The following is a 27,966-nucleotide window of genomic DNA, read 5'->3' as shown; positions in this document are numbered from 1 at the left end:
ACAATAGTTTAGTTCTATATTATAGACTGATAGAAAGAGACCTTCTAAAAACGTTAAAATGTATCTGGCACGGGAAACCTTAAATCAGAGTGAATAAATGAAGACTCGGCACACCGCTTCTGAAAGGTTGCCGACCCCTGGCCTAACCCCTAGGTTAGGTTAGGTTAGTATATACACCACATTATATGAAGGCGTGGCAGTTATAAGAGCTGAATTGACCTATGTTTTTGCCAGAGTTCTGTTCACTCACACTAAGCTGGAGGAACCCAGAGGAACCCAGCCCCGCGCCCTGCCTGCAGAGACCTGGCTGACAGATGAACTGCCTGTAGAGACCCAACCACTGCAAGCTGCCAGTATTTTTGCATGCCCCCAGCTCCTACATACAAACATGCCCCTTCCAGAGCCCAGCCCTTGGCCCAGTAACCGAGCTCTGGTGCTAATTGCCAGCTGTGCATTTCATTCCCACCGAGGTCAGAGAGGTGCAGACCCTCACCAGGGCTACTGCAGGCCACTTTACCTTTGAGAACATAACATGAGAGCAAATGGTGTCCGTGCCCCCAGCCGAACCCTCCCTGCTCCCCCCCACCGGAGCAGGTGAGCTGCTGGCTCTCAGCAAAGGGTTGCATTAATGCTAATTAATTCCACTGATTGGTTCAAGTTAACAAAAGCCTCTTGCTGAGCTCTATGTACAGCACATTAGCACCAAAACAAGCACAGCCCCCTCCCGTCAACCCCCTGCCTGTGGGGAAGGCAGGCCTCCATGGCACAGCCTGCAGGCTGCTGAATCGGGAGGGGCCAGGTGGCCGAGTCAAGGACCCCTCCCTGAAAACATCCTGCTGCAGCCCCTCCCAGGGAAGCTAAGAACCTGCTCCGCTGTAGCATCTCCACTGATTCATTCACTTGCTGCACTGTCACTTCTCAGGTAGCCAGGACTCAAACCACTGCAGGCTGTCAGCTGGGCAACTGCTCCCTGGGAATTCTGTGCCAGGACCCCATCAGATGCTGCTGCTCTCCTACAACCCCTGTGTTGCTGGCCCCTCACTCCCTGGCTGGCAGGATCACGTTCTGCCTGGTTAAATCCTTTACACAGTCCCAGATAGCATCCAGCCCAGGGGACATCGGGACATGAATCAGTTCCACCCCCCCAAAGTACAAATATAGTAGGAAACAAAGGCTTGATGAGAGCAAGTCCAAGGGGAATAAAATCAGTGATAACTCTACCCTGGCTGACCCACTGGCTGGCTTTGGAAACAACAGCAGGGGCCGCATGTCACCCATTGTGCGCTCTAGCCCGGGGGCAGCTTCTTTCCCTGCCCTCACCCTGCCCCTTAATTCTTCTTTCACAGGCACCACAAGTCAAGATCGCGACTGATGCAGCAGTTAGAGGCTGAACATCGAGGGCAGCGTTTTGCACTTCACCCTCCAACCACCTAAGCGCAGACGCCTCCCACCTCTTTGATCATCTGCCCCGCAGGCACACTGCGATGACTGGGGTTAAGCCAAATTTCTGCACGGTGGCAGCCGCTCTCGCTGTTCCAGTCAGCAGCCTGTTAAGCCCAGTCCAGGATCCGTGTCCCAGGGTGCAAAGTGGATGTGAATTCTAAAATTCCTCAGCAGGTCTGTCTCTCTATCCCACAGGAGCTGCCACTCTGCGAGGACACAGCTGTGGGCCCGGATAGCATTGTTCATCTGAGATCAGCACTAGACCGGCGGCACTGGACATGAATGCATAAATGGCTGCTGCAAAAGGATGTCACGGCGTCAATCATCGCAAGTCAGCAGGAACTGCAGGTGGAGGGTTTTCTTCTGGAGGTGGGCTGGTCTTCTGACAGGAGGCATGTTGCTTATTTGTATCTATTGGAACCATTGTTAGCCTTGCATGCAGCAGGTTGTTTTCATCCGTCATAGCCCTCCAGGCAGTTTTACGGGTAATGGCACTGGGTCGAAGTTTAGAGGGAGCTGTATGAGCCAACACACAGATGTTAACCGGTGGCTAAGGCAACCACTAACGATACGGGTGGCTGTATTCAGCTCTGCATCAACGAGATGCGTAAGCTGACTTCTGCCCCAAACCGCAGCACAATGTTCTACTAGGGTTACCATATTTCAACACTGAAAAAAAGAGGACACTCCACGGGGGCCCCGGCCCCGCCCCAACTCCGCCCCGCCCCAACTCCATCGCTTCCCCGCCCCCGCTCCAACCCCTTCCCCAAAGTCCCCACCCCAACTCCGCCCCCTCCCCTGAGCACCCCGCATTCCCCCTCCTCCCTCCCCGCCCCCCGGGCTCTGGCTGCTGCTGTGCTGGGGAAGTTGCTTCGGCCCCCGCTGCGGTGGAGAGCGGCGGGAGCCGGGAAAGTTGGAGCCCGGGGAGGAGGCAGCTGCGTGCTCGTATGCCGCCCGCTGCCTCTGTGCCCCGGCAGATCACCAGATCGCGGGAGTTGTAAGTTTTGCTGCAGCCACTCGCACTCGGGGTCCCCGTACCACGCCTTCCTATTTTCCCGGACATGTTCGGTTTTTTGGAAATTCCTCCCAGACGGGGATTTGAGGACCAAAAAGCCGGACATGTCCGGGAAAACCTGGATGTATGATAACCCTAGTTCTACTGAAGCAAATACCAGCGCCAGGACTGAAGTTCATAAAACATCTGCCCCTGCTCCTCAGAAGGATCCTGCTAGCTTCTGGATCAAGATAGTGCGAGAGGTGAACTATGGCAGACTATGGTCCAGTCTGACTCCTAAACAAGTGACAACTGGCTGTAAAGGGAGTGGACAACTCTCAACACCGACTGTAACGGGCTGATTGGCCAGGTGATTGTTCAGAAGGAAGGTTGCAGCCACCGTCTTAGACTCACTTAATGTACGACTCCACTGATGAAGGTAACTGGCCAGAGCATTCATGTCCTGGCTGAGTGACCCTTCAATATTGCTTGGAGTGTTACCCACGTCAGCGCGACAGATGTGTCCCCGGCCCTCTCATGGCGTGAGTCGCATAAAGCGAAATGTAAGTAGACAAAATGCAGGCTGCACCCACGCGTTCTAAGCAAATCCTAAGTTAGTCCCTTTCACAGAGGGAAACAGTCCCTGTGCCATGAGCCGCTCAGCTCACTCTCCGTTGGCCTGGTTAGGAACTGCTGCCCTCAAGTGGGCAAACTACAGCCAGAAGGCTCTTCAGCCAACCAAACTGGAAGGGACCATTTATCCCAGTGCTGTTTCTATCCTACTTGCTGGATGCAGAGGCATCAGTGCTTACGGAGAGGCCTTTAGCCTGGAAGGGCTTTGATTCCCAAAGGATGCTCCAGTAATCCCCACTAGCTCTGAGCATGGAAGAACGTGGCAGGGAAAAGCAGGGAGCCGGCCAGAACGGCAGCTTTTGGGCAGACACAGGCAGGTCACACGACACTGGGATTCTGAACCCGTCTACATGGGCCATCGATCAGCTTCAAGAATTGCAGTGACAACAGCCCATGCTGAGAGCACAGGAGATCCCAAGGGAATGGATATGGAGTATGGCAGGACAGCACAGCCCAGGCAAACTACATGGGGAGCGAATATTTAATAACAGGCTCTTCAGACTAGCAGACAAAGGTCTGACCCGATCCAATGGCTGGACGCTGAAGCTGGACAAGTTCAGACTGGAAATCAGGTGTACGTTTTTAGCACTGAGAGTAATTAACCACTGGAAGAAGTTGCCAAGGGTCATGGTGGATTCTCCATCACTGGCCATTTTCAAATTAAGATGGGAGGTTTTTCTCCCGGATCTGCTGTAGGAATGAGTGTGGGGCAGGTCTCTGGCCTGTGCTACAAAGGGGGTCAGGCGAGGTGACCCCAGGAATCCAGGACTTGACTTGCAGCACTCACAGCAAGCGCTTCGGAGAATAAACAGAGGAGCACGGATGAGGGTTACAGGCATGAAACCTGGAAGGTGCAGAGATGAGAGAAGGGCCAGAAAGGACGCGGCAAGACAAGTGGGAGAGTGGAGACAAGCAAGGGAAAGATAAAGCGAGGGACAGAGCAGGGGACAAGGGCATCGCCGCCATAAGATGATACCACAAGCATGGACAATACACAAGGCAGCTAACAGAGTGGGATCCAGATGGTCCATTGCCAGAGGGAGACATTCATTAAAGGGCCGTTGCCGGGCAAAGGAGGACAAGGACTGCAGTGGATACCAGACACCTCCCAAACGAGGTCCTCAGTGGGGAGTACAGAGCAAAATCCACAGCTCTGTAGCAAACAGACTTGCAGCATGAACCCCGGGCATTGAGTCAACAGACCCATCCCTCCCCACCCACCCCCTGTCTTCACAGCATCCCATGGCGCAGGGAGCCAATGGGTGCCTGGACTGCTGCCTATCTATCCACTCAGTGGATCGACTCTACTTATCCACACAGACACCAGGTGTGACCCAGGGAGGGGCTGATCAAAGGAGACACTAACAGTTTAGAAAAGAAACCTTTATTCCCTGGTTGTCATTGGAAGGCACTTAAACAGCCGTGACACATAGTGTGTTCGAACCGACAGGCCCTTTGGAGGGTCACTGGCTGCAGCTCCAACCCTGACCAGCATCCCCCTAACTCCAGGCACCAGAAGTCCTCCCAGCAGCCCAGAACTTTGATCCCCCCCCCCGAACGTGTATGTCTCACAGTCTCACCCTGGGTTAGCCATGTCCTCGCTGCGGGAGATGGGGAGGCAGGATGTGACTAACGACACCAGGCACTTCTCAGGCATGTGGCCCAGAGCAAATCCAGCAAAGCTTCCTCTCCAGCCCCAGCGACGCCTTGGCCTCTGGGCAGGCCAAGGAAATCTCTGCTCCTGCCAAGGGCTTTAAGGGAATTAGTTGCCTTCAGTCCCAGGTCCAGTGTCCTGAATCCACGAGCTGCAGTCAAGGGGGTTTGAGTCCTGAAACGCGATAGCTAGTCCCGCTTCCCCCAGCGGGGCTGAGCTGGCGCCTAACGGGGCCCTGCCTGGAGTGCCATCACAACTCGTCCTTTCCCTCTACACTCTGCCCGGGAGCGTCCGTCGTGCCTGGCAGCTCTGCTTCCGGCCCCTTCAGCTGAGACAAATCCACCTCCTCTGTGTTGAAGAGCATCTTCACCAGGTCGTCGGCCTGCACACGCTCCTGGGGGGGAAGGGCAGGTTAGAGCACGCTGCAAGAGCCAGCCCCCTGCTTTGCCCTCGTGGCACTGGGGAGGGGATCCCCGGGGCATAATGGGATCACACCCCAAATGCAAGGGCATAGGACTCAGAGGAACCTCCTGGGTCAGTGAGTCCAGTCCCTGCTATCGTAGCCACCCCTTCAGATAACCCCGTTCAGAAGCTTGGGCGTCTGCTCCAGAATCTCATTGTTTGGATGGCTGGAAACCTCCTAATGTCCAGCCTGAGTTTACTCCTGGCCAGCCCATTTATTCTCGTGCTGATGTTGTTCTTTAGCCTAAATGGCTCTTCACCCCACCTGGTGTAGTTATAGACACCAATCAGCTCCCTCTCAGCCTGTGTTTCAGGCTACCCAAGCCCTGCTCTTCCAGTCTGCTCCGTAAGATCGGCTCTCCATCCCCCTGAGCATCCCAGCAGCCCTTCCCTGCCTCACTCCAGCATGGATTCATCTTTCTAGCACACGGGGTGACCAGAGCGCACACTGCTCCAGATGGGGTCTCACCAGTGCTTGGTGCAATGACATTAGAACTTCTCAACCTCTACTTAAAATACACGCCCCGACACAGTCCAGGCTTGCCTCTGCTATGTTCACAGCCTGACACTTGCACAGCAGCTGCAGGGGGAAAGGCATGTCCCTGGGGATCTCGCCCAGCTGTTTCCCGTGCCCCAGAGCCCATTGCAGTGCTATGGAAGCCTCCTTGAGGAAGGCAGGGGAGAGGAGGAGCGGGCAGACTGAGCATGTGCACAGCTGGGGGACAGGCGTGCGTGTGAGTGGAGAGGTGCCGAGGCAGGATGCCAACGCGGGGCAGAACTTACTCGTTCGCTGTGTCGCGGGTCCAGAGTGAACCACAGGGCGATGGCGCACCGCTGGCCCTTGGTCACGGCCTTCACCCCGTGAGGGTTCTCCGAGCCAGAGGAGAAGCCGACCGCACGCCCGCACTGTGGCTGCACCTCTGCCTGCAGGGGACAGACGCATGGCTTAGGAGCCCCTAACCATCCAGGCAGCAGTGAGACATAAGGGACGGGTGAGGTAAGAGCCAGCAGACAGGCCAGGCAATGGGGGAGAATGCTGTTCACTGGGATGGGTGTGCAACAGGGGAGACAGGGCCCTGGGGGTCAGCTGGAGACGGGATATTGGGGGGATTAGAGTCCCCAGTGCAGGGCAGAAGCAGGGGCAGAGGGGTGGTGACAGGGGCCTATGCTCTTAGACCCTGCTGTGCAGAGGGAACTCCAGGCCATGCCGGCGAGTGGGCGTCTGCCCAGGAAGTGGCTGGGACAGCCCAGGCCATATGCACTCGGCTCCCCAGCTCTCCTGGAGGTTCCATCTGCACCCAGGCTGAGCGATGCAGCACATGCTCTGCCACTGGTGGCTTCCCCAGGCTCCTGGAGGCCATGGAGGCTAGCCAGGCAGTCAGACGCCAGGGGTTTAACCTCAGGCATCGTGACCAGATGCAGCTCCCCCTCCTCCATGGGGATCACTCCTGCCTTGTACTGCAGCACAGCCCCCATTCTGCCCCTTGGGACGTGGTCTAATTAAAATATAACCATGCAAATCATTGTTGCTACCACCATTATATAATTGCAACAAATCTTATACAAAATATAACTCATGGCCAGAAAGGGTTAAACAGCTTGCAGGCTAACTAGTCCAAAGGCGACCTGTAAAGACATGTTAGAAATGGTAAGTAGGGCCATTCTATGGCTAGATAGGCTAGAACTTTGCAATGCAAACCTATACTGTTAGAAGTGATACTAATTGTGTGTAGCTTAGATGCTACCCATGTAAACAGACAGTTCCTGTTTGTCACTATAGCTACTAATTCAGAGATCAAAACAGAATATTAACATTTAGATGAATCTTGGGTGAAATAATGTCATTGTCTATAGGTCTCTGAAGTTTGTGATAGACCGCCTAATGGATAAATTGCCCTATGTTAATTTGTGTAACTAATTACTGGTGGTGTTTAGAAAACAGAAGGTTACATCCAAAGCCTATTGTTTACCCAGGACTGTACAGTCAAGTGGATGCTAGAACATTGTATACAAAGACCCCTGGGTTCTGATCCTGTTTGAGCTGTTTAAGGTTTCATGTAGGGGAAGCCTAAGCCACAAGGACGGAGATCCCACTTCTGATTGAAATATAACCATTGGACTATAACCTATGGACCATTTCTGAAAGAACTCCTTGCAACTGCAAAGCTCACCATCTCAGCTATGAATCCGAACCTCAAGAAGTGAACTCATGTCTGTATGTATCTTTTAACCATACTCTCTCTCTTTTGTTTTTTTAATAAATTTTAGTTTAGTTAGTAAGAATTGGCTGTAGTGTGCATTTGGGTTAGATCTGGAATATTCAGTAACCTGGGAGGTGATGTGTCCGATCCTTTGGGATCGGTAGAACCTTTTCTTTTACATGATGAAATACGATTTTCAGAAATCTTCATCCTATTTGGCTTGGGTACCTGGATGGAGGCCTGAGGCTGGGTTACTTCAAGAGAACTGTGTTGTTTGGACTTCTGAGTAACCAGTAAGGTTCAACAGAAGCTGTTTAGTGCTGGCTGGGTAAATCTAAGTGTTGAATTATCCACCAGCTTTGGGGTTTGTCTGTCCCATTCTTTGCAGTTCACCCTAATTGAGTGACCTTGGCTGGCTCCCCACTGGGACCCCGGTCACACCCCTCTGTAGAGACAGCCCCATCCCACTTCAGAGCACAGCCATCCCCATTTCCCAGCCAGGGTAACAGTGAGAGCACTGCCCCAGCACAGCAGGCCAGTCCCTGCGCTCAGCCCTGGGAGCCAGGACGCCCTCTCGGCACTGTAACAGTGGGGAGTTATTCCTGACCAGCTCCATGCACAGATACTCGTAGTCCAGTGCATTAAGCTAATTCGGAGTAAAGCATTCTGGAATCAAAGCATCCACACAGGGAGTTAATTAGGAGTAGTTAATCCACATTAAAGTCACACCCTACCTCATTCTGGATTAATTTTCACATGCAGACAAGCTCTCAGGGTGAACCCCGAGTGTCAGCCACAGGCAGAGTGAGGCAGGAACTGGGGAGAGCAGAAACGAGTCGCCAACCTCTCCAGAGCTGCCCAAACTGTGCCCTTGGGGCAGACAAGCTACTTACAGTCACAGTGGTGGTGTCCAGTTCGGTGAAGTAGAAGGCTCCTCCTTCGAAGTCCCCATTGAGATACAGGATGGCACTAGAGCCAGACACAGAGCAGAGAAGGCATTCACTACCCAACAGCCTAGGGCCTCAGCACGCCTCGCTCCGCCCCCAGGCTCCCAGCCTTGCGAGGACTAGCCAGAGAAGAGACACTTACTGAACCCTCTCCCCCTTTCCCAAGCAGGCAGCAAGCTAGGGACTCTGAACGCGGGAGAGCTCTGGATCTTCCTTCACACACAACAATGTTCGGGAGCAGTTGTGGCCACACTTCTGAGACCCCCTATTCAGGAAGGTCCCTGTAACTAAGTGTGTTAGAAGCCCCTTTAAGTGTAGGTGTTTGCAGCCTGTCACTGGGGCTCAGTGTGGAATTCTGGGAAATGTAGTTTTCCAGTAGGGACTGAAAGGCCAGAGACCAGGTGACCAAGTAGAACCAGGCAGTTGTGGGGTGAGGATGGGGACTCAGTCTAGCTTCTGTGAGCCTAGGCAGGCTGTGCCTTGTGCCAAGGGCTGCTCGCATGGCTGTTACCTGTAGTCCCGGAAGGTGTACGCCGGCGGCTCCTTGACACACACCATGGCCTCTGCGTTGAGGATGCAGTTATCCACGTGCACGGCGTGGCTGGAGTCCGTCCGGTCCGCTTGCTTATCTGAGATTAAACGAAGCGTGGTTGGTTACAGAGCCTGTCCTGAGACGGCAGGACGTCCGTCTATGGTCACCAACCCCTGCACCCCAGGGCGCTCACAGCAAGGATGCCCTCACCCCATGAGCCTCTCCCCTCACAATGCTCTGACCTGCGATTTCAGGGAGGCCAGAATTCAGTGGCGGCTGGCAAAGCTCTGGTCCCTTGTTCCCTAGGCCTATAGGGAGTGGCACTGCTCCATGTTTTAGGGCTGCAACACCCCCAGACCTAACCCATCATCTCAATGGGAGCTCATGATGCCAGTTCAAACAATGACATATTATAACTATCCCACTGCTCAGCCTCACGGACGCATCCAGCCAATGCGCTTTCCAGTGAGGTAGGATGCACTGGGGGATACTGGGAATGGCTGGCCAAGTTCCTGGGGTGGGGAACTAGGAGTTCAAGCAACCCCCAGAATTCCCAGTCACATCTGTCCCTGCCCATGAGACTCAGCACTTCCCTCCCAGATTTTTAAAGGTACATACATGTCGTTGGGCTCAGCACTGCAACAGCAAATTGATTTCGGAGCCTAAGTCTCATGTTCCTTTGGAGCCTAAACCCACTGACAGGATTTTGGCTCAGTTCCTAAATCACTTTGGAAAATGAGAGTCTCCTAAGTCAGCTAGGCTCTGCAACACTGCGTGCAGCAACAGCGTAATACATTTCACAGTCTGGGCCAGGAGCTTTAAGTGCCTCTGAATGCTGGAAACCTGAATCGCTTCCCTTGCCTCCTCTGGTGTCAAGAGCTCCCGCGCCCCCCATCCAGCTGCCAACCCCCTGGCTGCTGCTTTATGTGATGCTGTTATTTGCTGCCAGCAAAACATGGAGGCATTTGTGAATCGAAGCCGCTGTAAAATCAAGGGCTGAGCTCTGCAGAAGCGACGGGGTTCAGCTTGCCACAGAACAGGCAGAGCTTTGGTGCCTGTCTAGGACATGCGGCTGAAGCTCTGAGCAGTGATTAGAACACGGCATTTCCCTCTCCCACTGCATAGTTCACTCCCTGCGTCCTCTGGCTTTAGCAACCAAGTCTGCACAGCTTCTTCCTCCTGTTAGCCCTGCAAAGCCAGCCCAGCCAATAGGGAGGGAGCTGGGTTCTGTCCCCTCCTGCACATCAACAGGATGGTTTGCTAAGTGCCAGTCCCTTCACCTGGGCCAACCCACAGACACTACCTGGGCTGCACAGGCAGCACCGAGGGCAGAATCCTTATTACAAGGCAGGTGTGAGACAGAGAGCCCACTGGAGAAGTGGTTTGATGGTTGTGAAGGGAGTCCCCCCGGCAGCAGCTGCCCACAGGGCCGTGGGAGGAGAAGGAGGGGTCCTGCAACCACCAGCAGCCTGAATCACGACCACCGGGCAAGGCCAGCAGCCCACTGAACAGGGGCAGGGGGAGCGCGCCAGCTACTCACCTTCGATGGCTGTGCGGCACACCAGGTGAGAGTAGGAAAAATAGAGCGGGGTGTCCAGGCGGAAGTAGGACTCCATCACGCGCCGCACCTTCTCTGTCACATTGTAGTAGAGCCGGGCGCTGTGCATGGACACCTTGCCCTCCTGCCCCAGCTGCAGGGGGAGACAGAGAGCAGGAGCAGCGGTCAGGCGGCCTGGTTTCTTCCCCAGTGATCTCACCAGGCTTTGTCCCCAGAGCCAGCAGTTTGGGCTGGAGGGAAGGGCAACAATGATAGAGACATCTCCTCTCTGCAACCCGTGAGGGCACAAAGCCCCCCCCCCCCCCCCCGCCCCGGCTGATACGGGGGCAGTTCTGTAAACTCACCAATCGTGACTCTGGGGCCTGAATGGGCAGGACACACCCTGGCGACGCCGCCATTCTCCGAACTGGGCTTCCTCGGGGGGCTCCCCAAATTTGTTTATGCCTCCAGGTGACAGAACAGGTTGGGCGCAAAGCATCCAGCTAACGCCTCCTTCCCCCGACCTGCCCCATCCCTTCCAGCCCATCTCCCCCACGCTCCTCCCAGCCTTTCCCCAGTGCTAGCCGCACTCTTCTCCCAACCCACGTCCAGAGCCTCCCCCCTCAGTCAAACAAGCAATCCTACCTTGAGGGCCTTATAGACTGTCACGCCATAGAAGGTCTCGCTGGGAGTGTGAGGGGAGGTTTTCCCGCGATAGCCATCCCCAGCAGACGCAGCTGCCTGCAAAACCCAGGGTCAGACGTGAGACCCCCCACGCTGCCGCCTGCTCCTGAGAGAAGGGCAGGGAGACAGGCCAAGCCCTCAGAGATCCTGAGCAGGCACGACAGGGCCAGAACCACCCCTCCCCCGTCTTTTCTGGGAGGCTTTTCTCTGGAAAGGGGCAGATGTGAAGCCAAAGAGCACTGGAGCCTGCCAGGCTAAAACCTGTAACATGGTCCCAGTGAAATAGTTCAGGGTCCCAGGCAAGCAGTTCAGATCCTGCCCCCTTGACACGTTGGTACATGCTGCAGATCCTCAGTACCCCAAATCCAGCCTCCCAACCCGAGCTCTCCCACACCCTGCAGACACAGACCCTCCCAATACCGGCCTGAGACCCGTGGTAGCCAATGCCATGGGGGTGTGGTTATGCTCTGAGCTGGGTAACAGAGATCCTGGCGTGCAGGAGCCAGTGGGGCGGAGGGATGGGACATTCCCCGAGTCAAGCAGATAGGAGGGCTGCGCTGGGGATCTAAAGTCCTGGCTTCAGAATGAGACTGGATTTAATTCCTCTCCATGGTTCACCCTGGATTGTACTTTTAAATAGGTGACAGCCCCACTCCCCAAAGCTCTCCACACTTCAGCCCCATCCTCCCCTCCCAGGGTCACTCAAAGCAACCCCTTCCCTGCCCCTGCTCAGCCTCAGCCCGCTCTCCCCCATCGCTTAGAGCTGTCCTTCTCCAGCCGCCATGCCAGCCGCTCCCCCTCTCGCCTCCCCAGCCTCCGGGTGCTGGAGCCTGCGATGAGCTACTCACGTTGGTGAGTTTCTGCAGCTCCACACACTCCTCCTCGGAGATGACTCCGTCCACCACCACTCGCTGAGAGCCGTTCAGCAGCCTGGAGTTCATGGCGATGCTGAGCCCGTCGTACAGCAGGGGCCCACCTAGAGGGCCAAGGAGCAACAGTGGAGTCGGCAAGCCCTCAGCGGGGGGTGTGCGTGTGTGTGTGTGTGTGTGTGTGTGTGTCAGAGGGCACTGGCTGCGTGACATGTACAGAGGGTGGCATGCACAAGAAAGGGAGAGATGCCATTTCGCCTCAGCCACAGGCCACCCCTTTGGTGGCATTGAACATCCTGCTCCTTGCCCAGAGCCCCCGGCTACAGAGCACACAGGAGTGATGGCCTGGCTGTCCGCTGGGGTCACCGGGGCACATTTCACATCTCCCCCTCTTACCTTCCCGCACGAACTTGCTCATGTCCACAGACTCTTTGGTTTTCTCCTCCACCAGCGTCTCTATCTCTTTCATCAGGTTGCCGATCTCCTCGGAGATTCGAGCCGCCGTCTCGCGCTCCACCCTGGGCACAAAGAAGCTGCTGTGAGCTGCTCTCCGGCCTCTGGGGCGGACGGCTAAGTGATCAGCCAATTGGGAGACGGGCGGGGGGCTGTGGGGCAGCAATCCTGAGGCCTCCACAGAGGGGGCAGAGACCGAGAGGCGCAGGGGAAGGAGATGAAGCTGTGGGATGGGTTCAACAGTCAGGCGGACGGGGCAGGCAGTGCCCTGGCTGGGGGCTCGGCAGCCTGACGACATGCCCGTAACACCTTCCTGATGCGGTTCATTCCAGGCCTAGCTCCCGTGTTACACAGCATCCCCAGCATCCCATCCCACTGGCCTGCTCAGAAACCCTCGCAGCCGCTCCTGGAACCACCAGGCTCCCCCCCGCTGCAGCAGATGGGTTTGGAGAATTCCAGCTGCAACGCCGCACTAACAGAAACCCCCACGACAGCGATTCCACATGCCAGCAGTGGGAGCAAAGAGACGATGCTCCAGCCAGTGTTACTGAACGAGTTCTCACTTCTGCTTCTCACGCAGCCTCTTTGGGATCACCTCCTCTGGGGTCCACGTGTCCTAAAGGCCGGAAAGAAACCAGAGATAAGGAACCTCATCCTTGCCTGAGACACCCCAGCCTGGCTCACACACAAGGGTGCAGCCCTGTGCAGGGACAGACAGCAGTGCCATTGAAGAGCAATCAGCCCATCACAGCTTCCTCTCCTCCTACACAAATCCGCCCCCCCCAGCACAGCTCCTCCCCTCGGTGCCCCACAGACCCCACCCCCGAGCATTCAGTCTAAACCTGCCCACTTCGAGTTCCCGCAGGTGTGTCCAGTACCAGGCCAAGGGAGTTTCCACTCACCGGGTCCACAAATGGAATCCCAAAGGCATCGTAGCTGAAAAAGAGCAGCTCCTTCTCCAGCAGACTGCGCTGGCGATACACCTGGATATTCTGAAAGCGTGGGAGAGATGAATGGGTCAGAGCAGCCTACATGGGCTTTCCAATAGACAAGCTGGTCTGGCCACTGGGGGAACCAGCAGCCATGAGACGAGCATTACAGAAACCAACAGATTTCCAAAACTGGAGGTGTGGTGGGGATGAAAGTGCATGATTCTGCTATTCTATGCCACGTTTCAATACACCTCAATCCAGCCCTGCAGCCCCCTACTCTTCCAGTCCCGGGTCCCTACATAGCTCTGTCCATGGAGACCATTTCCAGTCTGAAAAACGTAGGGATGAGCGTTAACGCCAGGTTCAAAATGGAAAGCTGCTCTCACCCCTACCCACAGACTCTCCATAAAACATCCCCCCTTTCCATTAACTCCCACTTTGTAATGGTAGCAAACAAAGTCAACAAGTTGATTTGGCGAGATGTTTTTATGATGGGTGGGGCTGGTTGCACCATCACCACGTAAGTTGCCCGACACTCCCCATTATAAAATCCTGTTTTCATTTGCTTATCACTTCGCCAAGCTTTAACCATCCGGGTTGAAACGTCCCACACCGAATGTCTGCTTCAGGCTGGGTATTTTTCATTTTGGCAGTTTCTGCAAACGAAACGCCTGCAACACCGGCCAGGCCCGGATGTTTCAGAGGAAGGTGCAGAACCCCACACTGGATCAGCACGCACTAACATGCGGGTGGGATAGGCTTCTCCCTAGCCCTGCCAGTCAGTGATTGGCTGGTGCCCTGAGGCAGGAGGCTAGCTTACGCTTATTCCTGGCTCCCATAACCACAGAAATCTGCAAAATCCTCCAGCCATTTTTATTGTGTTGCTCGGGCTGCGCTTTGACCAGAGGTTCTGCATCCAGTCCCTTCAGCGCCAACTGGAACGTACACGCGATGAATGAAGACGGCCAATCCTAATGCTGACCAGACTGCAGCCCGCCTGCCCTACAAATACCAATCCCAGGTCTGCAGATGCTGCTTCAACAGGCCTGGGAATCACGAGATGAGACCAGCAAACTGGCAGAACGCGAGGAGTGGTTTGCTGGGGACAGACTGAAGATCACTCACTTCTCGAGGCCCAATAGGTGCAGCCAGCCTTTCCCCAAGGACAGCCGTGTAGTAGGCCAAGTTCTGATTCATCACTTCATCGTTAGGGAAGAAAAGCAAGTAGGTCTTGGCGCATTCAATGGCTTTCTCGTAATTCCCACCTGCAAAGAGAAATCAGCTCATTAAGAGAAGCCTCCCCTCTGTGCTCTGCAGGACGCTGGCAAGGAGGGGCGCAGAACAGGAACGACGCTAGGGCACATTTCCAGCATAAGGACAGTCAGACTCAGATTTAGCACGGAGTCAGATTCAGACATAAGAACAGCCATGCTGGGTCAGACCAAAGGTCCATCTCGCCCAGTCTCCTGTCTTCCGACAGTGCCAATGCCAGATACACCTCTACCCCAATATAACGCGACCCGATACAAAACGAATTCGGATATAACGTGGTAAAGCAGCACTCCGGGGGGAGGGTGGGGCTGCGCGCTCTAGCGGATCAAAGCAAGTTCGATATAACGCGGTTTCACCTATAACACGGTAAGATTTTTTGGCTCCCAAGGACAGCGTTATATCGGGGTAGAGGTGTATTACAGAGGGAATAAACCGAACAATTATCAAGTGATCCAAACCCTGTCATCTACTCCCAGCTTCTGGCAGTCAGAGGCTAGGGAAACCCCGAGCATTGGGTTGCATCCCTGACCATTTTGGCTAATAGCCACTGATGGACCCATCCTCCATGAACTTACCTAGTTCCAATTCCCAGCAATGGGAAACCTTGGTGTTCAAACCCTTTTCTCTCTGAAGCCTAGGACTGGTTACTCACTCATGTTCAGTCTTATTATCACGATCAGTTTGATTTCTAACATTTCTCTTTCGTTTCCCTGTTTCACAATCATGGGGAGCAATTTTTCCCTGCACTGCAGAAGAACAGCCATGAGAAATGGCTCTGAAGCACAGCGGTAATAGTAACTGCAACACCTGCTATAACCCAGCCAGTAGGTGAAACCAGGGGGGTTTCCCTTACACTTTTGAATGGGAATCACTTATTCTCAGACATACAAGGGTCATGGTGTCAGACCTGGCCCGTGCTGTAAGTGATGAGAAACTGGCTCTGCAGTAGAACTGTCCTGGGCTGCTCTGGAAACAGGGAGCTCTCTCCTCTCAGCTCTTCATTCCGCCCTGGCTACTTCTACACCCGGCAAAGTCCCTCTTCCAAGTAGACAGAGGCAGGATCTCCCTGCACGGGGCTGGTTGGCTCGCAATCCTTCGCTGATGTACTTTGTAACTCCAGTAAAGCCCAAACTGGGAAGATGGACCAAGAGCACAAACCAGTTTGGAAATCACAAAAGGGAGCAGATGGGAGCTCGGAATAATAGAAGAACTCCGAGAAATGAGATCCAGTCTGTGGATGAAATGAAATCATGCACCTCTTGTGTAGGTGAAGAGAGAAGAGTGAGTCTGGCATCTTTCCTCCTCCTCCCGGGCCTGGCCAATCTGCTTCGGACACAGCAGAGTTCACCTGATTCCAGAGGAATGAGCCCTGGAAACAACACCTCCCTCGGTCCTGGAAGCTTTCAGAGAATGGGAGAGTGAGTCCACAGCAGGATGGGAAAGGCTCAAAAGCACGTTGGCATTCGGTAAGAGCCTTTACAACAGGGTGTAGCAGGGCCCCCCTTGGTCCTGCCTCTGCTCTGCTCCAAAAACCACTCAGAGGCCTTCTGACTCAGCAATCACCGGCGCAGTTTATTTACAGGGTGCAATCCACCACCTTCTTACCAGTTACAGCTTGGGGGTTCAGCCTTAGGGACTTCTCAGTCTCTGCAGCCAGGAAGGAAGGAAGAACTACCAATCTCCTTTCACTCTCTGGCTTCCCACCCGGCTTCCTTCCTCTGGGCCTGTATATAGCCCCACGCTAATCCGGCTGGCTGCTGTGTCCCCTTCGCCAGTCAGGCACAGGTTTTTCTAGCCAGCTCCAATTTATCTCCTGTAATTAGAGCTAGCGTGACAGAGGGCCGGCTCAGCAGTTCCTGCTCAGGACACTGTCACAGCCTTGTTTTGGGTCTGCAAGGGGTGACCATACCCTGCGCAACTCAGGTTTGTGATGGTCCCACAGCCCGTGTGTGAGGAGGGGGCGTGGGGGTGATGGGAGGGAGACCCTAGAAGCAGCCGCAGTTAAGCAGGAGAACGTAGCACTGCTCCCATAGCCAGTGTGGCCAAGAAACAGAGCCAGACACACAGACTTACTGCAGCTTCTCCACTGAGTGTGGAAGGCTTTGAGAGGAGCAGGGTGGAAGGCGTCTGGATTCAGGTGCTGCGCGTGCAGTCCTTTGGCGAGCGTCCTTACCAGATGCTCTTCCGCTCTCACCTGACAGTTTTGCTCAAAGTTCAACATGAACAAAATATCAACAAGTGTCTGTTTTGTGATGGGAACATCCCTGGGCCTTTGCTACTCCTGTGTCTATCGTGCAGCAACAGCCACCGAGTCGCTGGAGCCTGCGCCAGGGGAGGGGAGCCCCCTGCTCAGAGCTGCCAGAACCTCACCCCTCTGAAAACAGCTGCAGCTTCCCTCTTGGGATGGCAGCCAGACACCTTCCAGCCTAGCGGAAAGGAAACCACACCACCTGCTGGAGACAAAGAACTATGTGCCAGGAAGCAATGAAATCACTCAGTTCTCATCTGCTGACAGGGAGGAACTAAACGAAAGCACCTGGACCAATGCAGAAGAATACACAGACGATTTCCTAGACAGCAGAGAGGCTTCAAAACAGTTTGGTTGGCGGCTGCAAGCAGGAAATAAATCAGATTCTGGGAAGAGAGAAATGGGAAGACATGAAGGTCCCAATACCCTGGGATGGGAGCGTACCAGGAGCATGGACAGTTATCATGGAGCCAGGTAATGGATGTTACCAAAGCAAGGAGGAGGATACTGGACTCAGAGGCTCACCCCACCTCCACATCATCAGGCATCACTGCTGCAGGCCTACCAGTTTTCACACTTGGAATCCGTGTCTAAGTACTATTTCTAAGCAGTGCACAGACAGACCTAACACGTTCCATTATGACCCTCCATTTTCAGTTGCTTATAACTCCGACAAACTAATCATTTGAGCCGAAGTTTTCCAGGTTTCATTTCTTCCTCAGGTTGACTTTGTTCTGGAAAGTTTATGCAGAAGCTGAAAGGCAGTTCAGCCATTTTCTAGGAGGAGGATAGTGAAAAATAGGCAGTTTTGCCAAAGTTAAAAAAAAAATTCTGACTGTTTTCTGAATAGTTCTAATGCCTCTGTGGTTTGGAGCTTGAATGCTGGCAGGGGGCAGCCCTGGGACCAGGTAGGTGCCTTTCACTATCCCCACAAAACCTATCCAGATTTGGCCAACGTATAAGCCTCAGAAAATCATAAGCACGTACATAGTAGAACTTGTTCGACATTTGGCCCTTAATTTTCTGAATGTCCCAGTTGTGCTGGGCCTGACACCAGGCTGCCTGAGCCTCCTGCAACCAGCAAACACAGCGAGCTAGTGCACCAGATGGGATACGGACAAGAGAGAATGATCCTCCTCCAGCTGCTACTGCTACTTTCCTTCCCCAAAATACCCGTTGGCCAAGTGAGGTTCACTGGGTTAGGAGACCATGAGTTCTAGTCTGACCTTTCCTACTGACTGACGTTAATAACTTGGCACTTCACAGCTTTTCAAACATTGTAATTAATAGAGGCCTCCTGCCTGGCTCCCAGTGTAGGGGTAAGTATAATTTCTCCCAACTTACAGATGAGATAACTCAGTATCAGACACCGCACCAGGAACAGAACCCGAGTTTTAAATATGGCAGAGGTCTGCCAAACTTAGAAACGCCGCCTCAGGCCGAATTTACCAAACCTGGGCCTCTAGGTCAGTAACGTGGAGTGGGTTGGCTGGGACACCCCCACAGAGGCGAGGCCGCTAGGGCAGTGTTTGGGAAGGGTTAGGAAACAAAACCAAACAAATACTAACCTAACTCTCAAGTGCTGTGTATGTCGCTGTATGTTGTGCTGGAAGGGCCCATCTCATGCCCTTGCTTTGTCCAGCACCCTGCATGAGGGATCATCGCAATCCCGATCGGGGCCTCTAGGTGCTACCGTAATCCAGATCAGGAACATTGATCTCAGGGTTGGGGCGCTGCTCTGGGAGCCAGGAGAACGACGTTGTATTCCTGGTTCTGCCTGACTTGCTGTACGAAGTTGGGCAAGTCACTTAGACCGTTTTCTGGGTGCCCAGCTGGAGTCGCCTAGGGTGTCATTTTTCAGAGGGGCTGAGTGTCCACAACTTTCATTGACTTCAACTAAAGCTGAGAGATTCAGGATTTCTGAAATCAGGCTCTAGGTCTCCAGTTGCGCACCCAGAATCAGCGGACACTTGGCCTTAGTCTCTCTGAGCCTCGGTTCGCCAACTGTAACGCTCCTCTGCTATCTCACCTGGGTATTGAAGATAAACGCGTGACTGTCTGTGAGCTGTTCGGATACTACAGTTACAAGTGCAATAGAAAAGCCCAGGAAGGAATAAAAGATTCCGTAGTCAGTGCCGCATCTGGATAATGAGCAGAAAATAAGTCCTGGGTCTGCATAGCGAAGGCCGAGCAACAGAAGAAATACTGAACAGCTGCCTCGTTCCCTTGCACCATCCCTCTGGGCACTGAATGATGCGAGGGCACTGTGGGAAAATATATGAGAGAGTGTAATTTGCGGTTCTATCATAACACATGTACATAAAGGGGCAGAGCGCGTTGCCTGGACAACAGTAACTCTGGTGTTTCCTAACTTCTGAGTGCCTCACTGCAACACTGATAATCTTCTTCTAAGGTAGGTCTTTTGTGGGGACTCTTGTACCCTCCGCTATCCGTGCAAAAGAAAGAGGAACCAGGACAGCGAAGTTGTGTGCCAGTGACCCCAAGAACCCTGATGTCAGGGCTTCCCAAGCATCACAGAAATAAGATAAATGCTTCTTACTGTTGTAATAGGCAAACTGCAGGTAGTTGAAGTGGGATGGAAGGAAATCCTCAATGGGCTTGTCCCGGCCCGGCTGGGAGGCTAGTTCTGTAACACAGCTCTGCTTACAGCTTAGCACCTGCCCGTAATGATCTGGGAGAGAAAGACAGCACATTGTATTGGTCAGGAGAGATCTATACCAGAGCAGCATTCTTCAGCCAGGAGGAGGCTTCACTCAGGCATTACCTTCATGAGAACCAAGAAAATAGGCTTGGGAATTTAAATCCCCATTAGCTCAACCTTAGCACAGTCTCTCGAGCCATCAACCCCCCATCTCTCTGGTGGAAAGTACCCTGGAAATCTGACCTGATAGCCAAAAACATTCAAAGAGAAGCTACAGCAGTAAGTACAATATGCAGGGGCTCGAGGCAGGCAGTCCCTGTGCTACACGCCAGCTGGTTTACCCCGGTACACACACCCGTAATGGCCTGGACCAGGTCAGCATTGTATTCCAGGTAGTTGTAGCCTTCGTAATCGTAGGGCCCCTCGCAGAGAGCTCGACATTCAGTGTCAGCTACAAAATATTCCTCCAGGGCCTTCTCCAGATGCAGAATGGCTGGGTGCGGCTGCTCCTCTGTGTAGAACTTCACACCCAGGCGGAACTCGTGCTGCAAAGAGCCAGGAGGAAAAGTGAACCCAGGCCCCAGCCAGACACATTCCACCGTGGGTGCAGTTCAGCACTGTCCCCCCAATATCTCGCCCACCCTCTGATCGCTGAGGCCCAGGGGCAGTAGATTGTGGCTGCCCAACTTCACAGGGTCCCTCAATAAAAGAGATCTCCAAGCAGATGGCAGGCTGAATACATACCACACAGACCATGGGGCCAGAGGACAGATGTTCTCTAAACAACAGATCAATACAGCCTTCAAAGCAAAACTGCTCTGTCAGAGAGGGGGTTAGTCTAGTGTGGCCAATGCTACCCAGGGCTCAGGGCTCTCATCTTTCATGCATCTGTTTGGGCCAAGGTCAATACATGGCCCGTTAGGCATGTAACATTTTGGGTCTTTCCCATGATGTGTCTGAGTGTTTGGGGAGGGAATAGACGGGGAGAAATCCCCCCATCCCAATATTTGCTGCTGGAAATTTCACAGTTAAAATAAATAAATAAATACAGTTCCACATTTCAGGTATTCCCAAAGTTGAAGAGCTCTCTGGCTCTGTGCCGTGTGCACTGGGACAGGCTCTCAATTCAGCACAGTGTCACAGGAATGGCGCACTTCCACGCTGCTCCACATGGGAGAATCCTGCTCTCCCCAAAGGCCCCTTTACTGCACACACAGCACAGCTCTTTTAGCCAGCCAGCCAGGCCATTGAGCTCTTGTCCCATATGAGCTTCCCCTGTCCAGTCGCACCCCTGAATCTCATGCGTTGGTGACAATGCAGACTGGATGGTTTAAGATCCCTGGTTCCAGGCCTTCTCCATTATTTTAAATTAATTACCATCCATTTTTAAATTCTACCAGTTAGAAAAACACCTAGAGTTTTATTATCTCTGATGATGCCCCAGAAGTGCCCAGCTCCCTCCATATTCATTGGCTTAGATGCAGAATCTGACTCAGCAGGGTAGTCAGGAGGGAACTGGGGGTAGGATACCAGGCTGTTGCCTCCTGCTGTCATGTGAGCCCCTTTGCTACAAACTCATAGCCAAGGCCAGAGCGAGACAATCACAGCCCCTCCTCTCGAACCTTAGGGGTGGCCTGCTAAGGAAGTGATTTTGACACATGGGCTTGGGTTCCTTACGATGCGGGCCCTTCCTTGAAAGGTTGCTTCCCCCATCTCCTCCCGAAACACTCACAAGTACTGATAAGGTCAGGTTTGATCTTCCTTGGCTGTCCTGGAGGGCGTCACCTGAGCTGAAGGGCAGGGGAGTCAAATCTTTAACCATGACATCCTTTCTCAACAGTGTTCACTGGGTGTTGGTAGTTAAATAGGTGTTTAAAAATAGCAAAAGACCTGAAAAGTTTTACAACACTGACAAAATCCTTCACTTCTCAATCACTCGGCTTTCACCTCCCTGTCCTGTGCGATGTCATTGGTTCACTTGGTCTCCATCACCAGACAGGACCTGAACTTCTACCACAGAAGCAGAACCCTCCCCCCAGCCTCTTTACCTGTCATAAACCAGCCAATAGGACACCCTTTTTATTCCATCATTTGTAGCCATTGCAGGTCAGCTCCAGAGGCCACCCACCCTGCAGGTGCTGAGGGAGACTTTGCTCATTCAGACTCTCCACACAGACTTTGAGTGCCCAAGGAAATGATGGTGCTGGGCTGGTGAGTGAGGGTGGAAGCCGTGACCCTGAGGGGAGAACCCAAACACTTGGGGGAGGAGGGTTCTTCTTACCATGTGGGGCTTGGCCTCCAGGTCTGTGAAGTCCGACTCTTTGACTCCTGCCATCATCTGGTAATACTCCAGGTTCTGCCTCATCTCCACGTGGTCGGGGTTCCCCACAAAGAAGGTATGAGCAGCAGCCACAGCCTTATCAATCTTGTGGATCTAAGCAAAAAAACAAAGGGAAAAGTGAGACTGAAGCCCGGACTCCCCGCTGCACAGGGCTGGTGTACTCAGCACCCTGGGAACATGTTACTATATCAGCACGGCGCAGGTCTCAACCACTTCTCTCTTGTTGACAGGACAAGGAGTAATGGTCTCAAGTTGCAGTGGGGAAGGTCTAGGTTGGATATTAGGAAACACTTTTTCACTAGGAGGGTGGTGGGTTACCTAGGGAGGTGGTGGAATCTCCTTCCTTGGAGGTTTTTAAGGTCAGGCTTGACAAAGCCCTGGCTGGGATGATTTAGTTGGGAATTGGTCCTGCTTTGAGCAGGGGGTTGGACTAGATGACCTCCTGAGGTCCCTTCCAATCCTGATATTCTATGATTCTATGGATTTGCCTAACTCCACCCAGCCATAGTCCCTGTCCCCCCCAGCACACCCCAATTCAGCAACTCTCCACAGGCCTTGTGCTTGCACACACCAGGTTAACAACGGGACTAGTAACCTCACAGCACCTGACCCCTCCCTAATAAAAAATTGCCATTTCTCTGTGCCCACCAGAACTCCAATTCAGGTCTCTTATTCCCACCATCCTAGGGGGCCCTTGGCGTAGTCTGTGTGGCAGCACTGAATTGGGGCAGGAATAATCACTGCCGGTTGATAGAGATCACGCTGGACAAACTGAGAGCTGCCTCGCCTCCCTGCTTCATGCTGCTGGCACAATTCAAGAGGCAGTGGGGATCTCTTACCATTAGTTTCCCTGAGGTTAGATAAATATTCCCCACTCGCAAATAACAATATAGCCGGGGCAGCGGGACAGCCCCACGGTGTGGGAAGCAGTACTTCAATGGAGCAGTTGCTGGTTTGTTTTGCTTTGTCACCCTGACTCTTTGGGGCAAGTGAACACGACCCGACGGAGGATTTCCTGGTTTTCAAATGTTCGAGTTGGGGCAACAGCCCGAACTGCACCATAACTAAGTTGCTTAGAAATGAATCCATCACAAAGCAGCAAAAAAGGGCAAAAGCACGTTTTTGTAAAGGTCACAGGTCGACTTTACAAGGAGACCCACAGCTTGGGAGCACAAATAAATCACCCAGTGAATTCGGGATGATGCGCAATGCTGGAGAGTGAAAATCCCACACTGCTCTGGGGGAATGCTAGGACCAGACAAGCTTAATCTACTGGGGAAAGCAACTGGCTTCTTCAACTGCTTGTGTACTAGAACCACAGGAGAACATCCCCTCAAGACAATTTGTGTGGAAAACTACCAGCCCAGCCAGTCCCTGCCGACTCACCAGGAACATGTCTCCCAGACCCAGACTGAATGAAACATCATAAACTGCCTGTGTCACAGCTGGCTGTCATTACTCACTAACCAAAACACTAATCCCCTCTCCTCCCCAGCTCTCCATACACACCCTATACCTTGCATCAGTCTAAACATTTATTTTCTTTTGTGTTCCACAGAGCCCTAGGTTGGGGCTGCTACTGCATTTGCTAATCCCAGCTGTTTGAAAGTCTGGCTGTCCTGCAGGGGCAGCACAAAATTTCAAGTAAGATCTAAAGGTCCCTGGTTCATTCCCAGGTTTTGGGAGGCTTTGCCCATGCTTCCTTATTTTGGAGTGGAAGGATGGTTTTGAGGTTAAAGCACTGAACTGGGACTCAGGAGATCTGAGTTCAGTTCCTAGCTCTGCCACAGACTCCCTGTATAACCTTGGGCAAATCTCTGGGCCTCATCTCCCCCATCTGTACAAGGGGAATAATAATCTTTCCTGTCTCTCACCCATTATGTCTCTTGAGATTGCAAGATCTTTAGGGCAGGGACTGTCTCTTATTATGTATAGTATGTACCGCACCTAGCACAATGGGGCTCTGATCTCGGATGGGGCCTCTAGGAGTGATGGTTAAGGCTGCGTGTCTGCAGTGGCCGGTGTGGCTGGCTCCGGGCTGCCTGAGCAGATCAAGCAGCCCCTGGGCCAGCTGCACTGGCCGCTGTTGGGGCAGTGTGTGTGTGGGAGGGGTGGTGCTTACCTAGGGCTCCCCAGAAGCAGCAGGCATGTCCCTGCAGCCCCTAGGCAGAGGATCCAGGAGGGGGCTCTGCGCACTATTCCTCCCCCACAAGTGCCGCCCCCACAGCTCCCATTGGCTGCGATTCCCAGCCAATGGGAGCTGCGGAGCTGGAACTCATGGCGGGGGCAGTGCACCAGAGCCCCCTGGCCTTCCCTCCGCCTAGGAGCTGCAGGGACACGCGGAGCCAGGTAGGCGGAGCCTGCCAGCTCCACCGCCCAGCCCCCCCTCCCACAGCGGGGGTTCTGGGCCGCCGCCCCCTCAGCACCAGCAAGGGTCCCAGGCCGTGCGCTGCCGCCCGCCTCCCCCCCAGCACCTGGAGAGGGTCCTGGGCCATCTCCCCAGCACCTCTGGCCCACTCCCGCAGAGCACCCTCGGCCCCCCCAGCCCAAGTTTTAGGTAGGGGTATATAGTACAAGTCATGGACAGGTCACGGGCCGTGAATTTTTGTTTACTGCCTGTGACCTGTCCATCACTTTTACTAAAAATACCCGTGACTAAAACGTAGCCTTAGCGATGGTCATTCAAATGATAATTAACAAGAGCCTCCCAAGGGAAAACATCCCCCTTTTCCCTTCCCCTGGGGGGAGAGAAAGAAATGGAGACGACATCGTGTGTGACAGATGTCAGGCATGTTGTTTAATGCAGCTTGGGAAGGCACTCAGACACTGCACTGATGGGTTCAGTATAAAAACCTGAGCAGGAAATACAGGGCAGTAGTGGAAGCCCAGATTCTCAAGTTATTGAAAATTGGACTACAAAGCCCAGAATGCACCAGACAGACTGATCCTGCACTGGCAGGGGCTGAATGGGTCTTTTTCATTTCTGCCTTCGGAGATTCTATGAACTGCACCTTATCCCAATAGTTAAATTTTCATGAGAACTTAGAGGGCCCATCCCAGGTGAAATCTAATCAATAAAAAACAGAACAAAACACAGCTGAATAGTTTCAGGTTCTGCATCTACCCAAAACTGCTCTGCCAAACTTTTAGTTTTTTAATCTACATTTTTCCATTTAAAAAATATTTTCTCTTCCCTCTTGCTCTGTGAAAGACAAGTAACAAGAGACACCAATGAAGTATAGAGCGGAGAGTGAAACTGTCAAATGCACAAAGTAAACAAACTGAAAAACAAATATGTTTTCCTCTCATTGCCTTCAGTATTTGATTTTAGCTGTTACTTGTAATGCCAATAGGTAAAAACTATTCAAACAGAAGTGTGATTAAATTGACATTTAATCAATCTGACCCAGTATTTTCTTTAAAATTTTCTCGGGGGGGCAAAGCAGAGATAAAAGTGTCTGTGGCCCACTATTCTTGGGCTACAGGACAGTCTCTGTGTCACAGAGAGTCAATGTGATCATCGATGCAATACAAAATTTCCCGAGGGGATTGAGACCCCAACACCACGTAAGAATATTCTTTGCAGGTATTTCCTTTAAGTGCCCAATGGGGCAGATTGTTAGTGCTAGCGTCATCATTACCACTAAAAATACAGATCTAATGGGTGTAAACACTTCTACGTCTCAGTGCGGTCACTGAATGGGACAAAGACACACCAGCGGCAAGGAAGGGAGCGTACAAAGGGGCCATTTTTCCCACTTTTCTGAGTACAACTGCACTGGACATCAGCTCTGAAACACGAGACCCTCGTGGATCGCTTTACACTGGGCATGAAGGGTGATACAGCCCCCAGCTCACTACGTGGCATTTCAGCTTCTGAAGAAGGGAGGAGAATAGAGGGGGCTGGACTTTCTGCTGCAGGAAAAGGAGGGGAGACATCTGGAAGCAGCTGGGACTGCACATGTGGCATAAACTCCATTGCCCTGCCCTGGGATGGGAGGAGCAGCGAGAGGGGAGGATGGAGAGCTCCTAGACTGGATTCTGTTACATGTGCTGAACTGGGGAAAAGGAAATGTGCTAAATACAAAGCAAGGCACAAAAGGAGTTAGGGGGAAATGTCCATTTCACTAGCATGCGGCGCCCCTGTGACGCTGGGGCCAGAGCCCTGGCACTGCCCCCATCATCTACCCTACCCGTCACAGCACAATACTGGCCTGTAGCTAACTCCCAGAGAGCACCCTTCTGCCCATCTCTAGTGTTATCTCACACTCCCACTGATCCCTCATGCACTTCCTTGGGTCACAGCCTGCACTTTCCCCAGCACCCTTCCCACAGCCTCTCCTTGCACCATCCTGTTCCCCCTCCAGATGCAGCTGGTTCCCTTCCTAGCACCATCCAGCCCCCTTGCCTAATACAACTGCTCGCAAGCCGTCCCCAAGGAGAAATGTGCCTGCATTAAGAGCAGCGCCTGGCTCCTCTGGATTGGTACCCAGGGAAAGGACGAATGGATCCATTTTGACCCTTGTTAAGAGGGCCAAGGTGGGTGAGGTAGTACCTTTTATTGGACCAACTTCTGTTGGTGAGAGAGACAAGCTTACACAGAGCTCTTCCTCAGGTCTGGGAAATGCACACAGTCACAGCTAGATACAAGGGCAACAGATTGTTTAGCATAATTAGCGCACACATATTTCAAGGGACCATTCTTCCCAGATTCAACCCAGCCAGTAGGGACAGTTCTGAGTGTGTGCACACCGTCGGCGTGGAATGGGCACTGGCTTTCAGCTGGGCCATAGCTTAGTAAAACACTCAGCTCCGCTGCCACATAGGAGGGGCTGCACTGGATGGTGTCCGATGTGGACAGAACTCCCTTCCTTATTAGGGGGCAGCAGACAGACCAGATATGGTCCTGTAGCCTTGACGTCTCACATTGAAATGAGCTCCTGCATTTGGTAACAGGTCTGATCTGCCGACAGGGTCATTTCTCAACCCCAAAGGTCCTAGTGGCTGCAAACGGCCCCCACGCTGCCTGCTGTAGCTGGTGAGTGAAATGTGAGTGTCCAACTTTTGGAGCCCATGTGCATCGCAATGCAGAGAGCGTGGAGACCCTGCCTCCCAGGGGATGCTGCACTTTGATTTCCCCTGGGATTTATCTAAGTAGAGCAGAGCGCTGGACACCTGAGACAAAGCTACACCCATGGCCTTCCATTCCACCTGCTGGCAACCTCACCTGGGGTCCCAGCCCCACCACTGGGCCCCCAGCCAGCCCGTCCCTTCACCCTCTGAATCTGCCTGGCAAGTGCCCTGGGGATCCACCTGGAAACAGCCCCCCTGCAGAGACATGGGGGCCAGGGCTCCCCCTTGTTCCCTGGGGGGCTCCGCCATCCCCAGCCAGGCCTGCTCTGTCTCCCCTCCCTCAACCCACCGGCCCTGTCGCCCCCCCCTCAACCCCCCGGCTCGCCCCCCTCCCTGGGTCCAGGCTCGTCCCGGTTCATTCAGGTCCCCCCTCCCTGGGTCCAGGCTCGCCCCCCTCCCTGGGTCCAGGCTCGCCCCGGTTCATCCAGGTCCCCCCTCCCGGGCCCCGCACCTTGAAGTAGGCCACCTGCAGGTAGTTGTAGGGGCTGCGCTTGCGGAACTCGAGCTCCAGCTCCTCGCCGAGCAGGTAGCGGGACGGGGCGGCGGGGGCGCAGGCCCGCAGGCAGGCTGCGCGGCGCAGCAGCTGCCGGAAGAAGAGGAGGTCGCGCAGGGCGGGCGGCGGGCCCGGCTCCCCCGCGGGCCAGGCGCTGCTGTTGGCGCAGCGCAGGCGGCAGCGCACGAGCTGGGAGCGCAGCGCCCCCCGGGCCCGCAGCGCCCGCTCCATGTGCAGGATCACGGCGGGCCAGTCCCCGCGCGCGTACGCCTCGGAGCCGGCGGCGAACAGCGCGTCGGGCGGCTCGGCCGGCTCCGGGGGCTCCGCCGCGCACGGCGCCAGCAGCAGCAGGAGCAGCGCAGCCAGCGCCATGGCCGAGCGGGGAGAGACGGACAGGACCGGCGGCAGAGCCCCGCCCCCTCCCATCATAGCCACGCCCACCCGGCAGAGCCACGCCCCTCGGATCAGAGCCACGC

At 53.9% G+C, this 27,966-nt stretch overlaps 1 protein-coding gene across 1 annotated transcript; it reads right to left on the bottom strand.

Annotated features, from left to right (window-relative positions):
• Nucleotides 1–4,438: 4,438 nt before the first annotated feature.
• P3H1 (prolyl 3-hydroxylase 1) lies at nucleotides 4,439–27,880 on the bottom strand. The gene is made up of 15 exons (XM_026659938.2): nucleotides 27,449–27,880; nucleotides 21,805–21,957; nucleotides 19,879–20,068; nucleotides 19,422–19,553; nucleotides 14,467–14,606; nucleotides 13,312–13,401; nucleotides 12,973–13,025; nucleotides 12,353–12,474; nucleotides 11,936–12,063; nucleotides 11,049–11,144; nucleotides 10,407–10,557; nucleotides 8,846–8,963; nucleotides 8,281–8,356; nucleotides 5,970–6,110; nucleotides 4,439–5,118 (listed from the first exon to the last, which is right to left on the bottom strand). The coding sequence occupies exons 1-15, from the start codon at nucleotides 27,860–27,862 to the stop codon at nucleotides 4,975–4,977; spliced, it is 2,148 nt and encodes a 715-aa protein (XP_026515723.1). The 5' UTR covers nucleotides 27,863–27,880; the 3' UTR covers nucleotides 4,439–4,974.
• Nucleotides 27,881–27,966: the final 86 nt, after the last annotated feature.

Source organism: Terrapene carolina, unplaced genomic scaffold (genome assembly GCF_002925995.2).
Source record: "Terrapene carolina triunguis isolate 2854851 unplaced genomic scaffold, T_m_triunguis-2.0 Scaffold714, whole genome shotgun sequence".
NCBI classification, from domain to species: Eukaryota; Metazoa; Chordata; order Testudines; family Emydidae; genus Terrapene; species Terrapene triunguis.
This window is presented reverse-complemented; position numbering and strand designations above follow the sequence as displayed.

Excerpts from the sequence above, each read along its gene's own strand:
- P3H1 (XM_026659938.2), bottom strand. The coding sequence starts at position 27,862 with ATGGCGCTGGCTGCGCTGCTCCTGCTGCTGCTGGCGCCGTGCGCGGCG. Across the intron at positions 14,607-19,421 it reads GCAGTTTGCCTATTACAACA|GTGGGAATTACGAGAAAGCC; the intron begins GTAAGAAGCATT and ends TTCTCTTTGCAG. Across the intron at positions 5,119-5,969 it reads ACCCGCGACACAGCGAACGA|GAGCGTGTGCAGGCCGACGA; the intron begins GTAAGTTCTGCC and ends CTTCCCCCCCAG.